The 5,563-nt window shown below is 38.3% G+C and overlaps 1 protein-coding gene across 1 annotated transcript; it reads left to right on the top strand.

Annotated features, from left to right (window-relative positions):
- Positions 1–2,940: 2,940 nt before the first annotated feature.
- On the top strand, positions 2,941–5,199 carry LOC130962576 (uncharacterized). The gene has a single exon (XM_057888773.1). It carries the CDS (start codon positions 2,941–2,943, stop codon positions 5,197–5,199), a length of 2,259 nt encoding a protein of 752 aa, XP_057744756.1.
- Positions 5,200–5,563: the final 364 nt, after the last annotated feature.

Genomic DNA, 5,563 nt, shown 5'->3' with positions numbered 1-5,563 from the left:
TGTTTTCTATGAGTGACTTGTTGAGTCCCTAATAAACAAGAAGACAATCAGAAGCTATACATGAATGCAAGGTTTATTAAAGAGAAGAGAAGAGAGGGGGTAATGCAGAGAGATAGTGATTTTTAAATTTGGGGATTAGGATTTTTAATTTTAATTTAGGGACCAAATTGCACCAAAAATATTTACTAATCCACATCAGCTAGCCGTTACGTATCCAACATGTCACAGAGGAATCTAAATCAACTTTCCAGTGGCGCCAGATGGACGGAATGTGCCTGAAGGACGATTCTGGGTCGCAAAGTACAACTTCAGGAATAAAAATGGGTAATTATTAACTTTAAGGACTATTTTGAGTCTTGAGTATAACTTCAGGGCCACTTTAAGACTTAACTCCTTTAAATGTTTAGAATTTCTTTTTAGTACACTATAACTATTACTCATGAATATTTGACATTTATTGGTATGATTTATTGGTATGTAAATATGAATGAAAAATGTTATAGTTAAGTCATGGAGGTTAATTAATATTCTTTTTAATATTAAGCATTTGATTTTGTATAAAAATGTAATGTGATATCTTTGCATTTGAAAATAGATTATTAAAATTCTATGTTACCTACATCGTGTTTTTTTTAATTGATTTCAACAGATCGTAACGGCACATTATATAGATAAAGATTGAATTTAAAAAAAAAACGTACAAACAAAAGACTAATTGAATGTTGTAGTGCAATTGTACTAAGTACTTCTATATTAAAGACGCCAAGCTCCAAAAGTAGTGCACAAAATAAAGGCAAACCAAAATATAAAAAAAAATAGCAACACCAAGTTGACATTACACAACACCGCAACTTAGATCTAGATATTAATGGAAAATCTCATTAAAAATGACTAACAACAAGTTCCTACTCTTTTGTTAAGTAAAAATTTGTCGTTTCTGAATGCATTATGTCATATAGGATACAAAGTTTTATAAGTGATTTCAGTCTCACCTCATCATCATAAACAACCTACTGAAGCCTCCTTGTATTATTTACGGGGTTATATCTAGTAATATAGAAATGGAAAAATTTGCTATCATTCATTTCAAGCATGTGTATGTACCTCTCTATTACTTGGATAAGGTCATGGTCCATTTCTAAATTGTAATTTCATCCTACCACTTCATCAGTTAAACCTTCAAAGTTCAAACACAATTTTTTGACTTTGTTGCATCCTTTGACAACATGCACCTTAAGTACTTTTTTTTCTTTAAATGACCTTATTTTTCTTGTATTGAGTGCATTTATATCTCTTGTTAATAACCTCACCTACATAAATTGATAGATAAATTATAAGAAGATATACTAAAAACACGAAAAAAAAATATGAAACTTCCATAATCACTTCTATTTTGTTGGAACATGAATACTTTTGACATGTTGCAAAATCCGCAAACCACTTACATCATCATTAGCTCTCAAATTAAGGTTGAGAGTAAAAAAAAAAAAACTTACAGGATATGTTTATATAGAGTCATGCATAACTACATATGAAATTAATTAAAACTTAGCTTCTTTTTTATTATATAAAAATTAAATAAAAGAACCATAAATATGCTATATTAATAGAGTTTAAAAATTATTAAAATTAAAGCATTACTAAGCGAAAGGTTGAAAACTAAGATTAAAATTTTAAAAGTTATTCAGAGACATGTCTTAAGCCAGAGGTAGTTTATTATCTTTATAAATTAACTAAAGAAAGGTTATAGTACACTACTAAAACTCTTAACAGGCACATAATATTAATGAGTAAAAATGAAATAAATTTATATTAAATCTATATCGCTGATATATTTCATATTGATATATCTCACATTATTAATCAGCAAGATATAGGTCACATAGTTGATCATCAACCATATTAAAAGTTATAAAAATGTAGAATTTAGTTAAAAAATTGTACTTGAATAACCCTCTTTAAATACATTTTAAAAAAATGTAAAACATTATGATTTTTCATTTCTTCAACTACTTAGGATGTGTTTGGCAAACGCGTTGAAAAGGATAAAAGTGCGTTGAAGTTTTCTGAACGTTGCTTTTTGATGTTTGGCAACATTTTTTCTCTAAACGCAGAAGTGATTTTGCAGCCTAAAAACGCATTTACTGGAAGCAAAAAATATTTGTTTCACTTCAACATGCGTTAACCTTTGATGATCATTATTGGTTTTTTCTAAAATAATTTTTAAATTTGTTTCAAATCATTTCAAATATTTTAAATTTTTTTTCAGATTTTAGTATTTTTTTATATTTTGATTTTTTTTATTAAATTTGTTATTACAATTCTGTTATAATATGAATTATTAATCTTATTAAAAATGATAAAGTAAATAAAAAACTAATCATATATAATAATTGATACGTCCTCGGTCAACTGCAAAGCTCGGCACGTGGGCAACTAAGCTCGGTCCCGCATCAGACGCTCGGAATACTCGGCACGTAAGCAGACAAGCTCGCTCTCACCCATTCGAAAAATAAGAAACGTGCTCAACAAACTGAATCACATAAAAACAGAATATCATAACCAACCTACAAACTAGGACTTATCTACATGAAAACGGTAAAACAATCCCTATAAAACCGAATTAACATTCTCGGCTAAAACCAGGTTCCACTATCAGTCTTCATACTCACTTAATTACTTTCTCTCTCTCTTTTCTGAGAATATTGCTAACTTAAGCGTCGGAGTATCTTTTGCAGGTATTCCCGCCGCGGTGTTTAACCTTGGCCGACGTAAAGCTCTTCCTCTCGGTTGACGACTTACTCGGAAGTGCTTAAGCTCGGCCTACCCAGTGTTCAGACGAATCACTTGGCGCCCACCGTGGGGCCAGAGTACATCTAACCCCACTTTTTTCTTTGTTTAGTCTTCTACCCTATTTTGCAGGATTCCCGATCCTTGAACATGGCTGACAAGGAAAGTCCACAACTCTCACAGGATGACCTCCTGGCTCGAATCACCGAGCTGCAGGCGGAAGTACGAAGAATAGCCGAGTTGTCTACGCAGAACAACGGAGAAAGCTCCAAAAACTCGGCTCAAGGTGCTATAGGTGCTACAGACCCTTTGAACATCGCCCCGCTAAAGGAGAAGCTCACCCTCGACAACCCCTTCTCCGAGGAGATCACAAATCATCAGATGCCAAAAAACTTTACTCTCCCAATCGCATTGGAGCCATACAAAGGGTTCGGCGACCCCCGAGCCCACATAAAGAAGTTCCAATCAATGATGTTTTTCAACGGCCCTAAGAACGAGCCCGTCCTTTGCCGAGCATTCCCAACCTACCTCGACGGTGCTGCATTACTCTGGTTCTCTAAACTCCCTGAAGGATCAATTTCCTCCTTCGAAGATCTTGCCAGATCATTCATCGATTACTTTGCCGCGTCGAGAATCTACATACACGGATCGGACTATCTCGGCACTATCAAACAAGGCCAGCACGAGAGCCTGAAAGACTACATGACCAGATTCGTTGACGCTACCATGGAGATCCAAGACTTGGACCCAGCTGTTCACCTGCACGCCCTCAAAGCCGGCCTCAGGCCTGGTAAATTCCGGGAGACCATCGCAATAACAAAGCCAAAGACGCTGGAAGAATTTCGAGAAAGGGCGGCAGGTCAAATGGAAATCGAAGAACTCCGAGAAGCCCAAAAATCGGACAAACAACCAAATCGGAGAGACGAAGAAAGAACTTTCAGATCACCAGTCAACAGGGACAGTAAGAAACCTTCCAAGCCCGCTTCAAAGTACAACACATACACCAGATTCAATACCAGAAGAGAAAACATTATCAGAGAAATCCTCAACGCCAAAATCATAAAGCCACCAGCCCGAGCAGGAAACTACCAGGATCAAAGGTTCGTGGATAAGACAAAGCATTGTGCTTTCCACCGAAAATTCGGTCACACTACGGATGACTGCATCGTCGCGAAGGACCTCCTGGAAAGGCTAGCACGCCAAGGGCTCTTGGACAAATATATCGAGACCCGGAAGAGCAGAGGAGGAAATTCGGACAGGATAGAGCATAAGCAAGCAAAGGCCGACGACAAAGAAGAGAGGCCGACTCCTGATCCGCCAAGAGGAGTCATCAACCATATATCAGGGGGATTCGCAGGCGGAGGAGAAACAAGCTCGGCCAGGAAGCAAAGCTATAGAGCGATGCTAGCAATCGAAGGAACCATACAACCAAAGAAGGACAAAGACCCAGACGTCACAATATCCTTCAACCAAGCAGACTTCAAATCGGCAAGCCCTAACCTTGACGACCCCGTGGTAATTTCCATCCAGGTCGGAGAACTGTTGGTAAGAAAGACATTGCTGGTTCCAGGTAGTAGTGCTGACGTTTTATTTTATTCCACCTTTATAAAAATGAAATTATCAGAAAAATTGATACAACCCTCCTCCGGAGAGCTAATTGGGTTCTCCGGAGAGAGAGTCCCCATCATGGGACACATATGGCTAAAGACCACAATGGGAGAAATCCCTATGTCGAGGTCCATCGATATTCAATACCTAATGGTAGACTGTTATAGCCCTTATAATATTATACTCGGGAGACCCGCCTTGAATATATTCAAAGCGGTGGTGTCCACATTACATCTGTGTGTTAAGTTTCCAGTGCAGGAAAACAAGATAGCTACAGTTCACGCCGACCATCAGGAAGCTCGGCAGTGCTACAATGCTTGTCTAAAGAAAGACCAGGCGAGAAAAATAACTCGGCCCCAGGTCCAATCCATACATAGCTCGGCTGACACCACCGTGCTAGCCGATCTCGATCCAAGAGAAGACCTCGGCGAAAGACCTCGCCCAATGGACAACCTCCAACGAATAACACTAACGGCAGATGACAATCAATGCATATACATCGGAGAAGCATTAGAAGGGGAAGACCGAGCAAAACTCATACAGATACTGCGCAAGAACGCCGATCTCTTTGCGTGGACACCAGATGATATGCCCGGAATAAAGCCCAGAAGTCATCTGCCACAAGCTGGCAATAGACAGAACAGTCCGACCAGTAGCACAGAAGAAAAGGAACCTCGGAGAGGAGAAAAAACAAGCAGCGCTAGAAGAAACCAAAAAGCTCCTCAACGCAGGTTTCATCTGAGAAATTCGTTTCACCACATGGTTGTCCAACGTGGTCATGGTAAGGAAGAGTTCAGGTAAATGGCGCATGTGCGTCGACTTTACAAACTTAAATAAAGCTTGTCCTAAAGATGCATATCCATTACCTTGCATTGATAAATTAGTTGACAACGCCTCTGGTTTCAAAGCTTTGAGTTTTATGGATGCATACTCTGGCTATAACCAGATTCTGATGCACCCAGAAAACCAAAGCAAAACGGCTTTTATAACAGAACATGGAAATTTTTGTTACAAGGTAATGCCTTTTGGCTTAAAGAATGCAGGTGCTACATATCAACGGTTAATGGACAAAGTATTCCAACAGCAGATAGGCCGGAATATGGAAGTCTATGTAGATGATATGGTGGCAAAAACACCTTTGCAGGGGTCGCATTGTGACGACTTA

Source organism: Arachis stenosperma, chromosome 2 (genome assembly GCF_014773155.1).
Source record: "Arachis stenosperma cultivar V10309 chromosome 2, arast.V10309.gnm1.PFL2, whole genome shotgun sequence".
NCBI classification, from domain to species: Eukaryota; Viridiplantae; Streptophyta; class Magnoliopsida; order Fabales; family Fabaceae; genus Arachis; species Arachis stenosperma.
The sequence above is the reverse complement of the archived record's forward strand: the minus strand, read 5'-3'. Positions and strand labels throughout refer to the sequence as shown.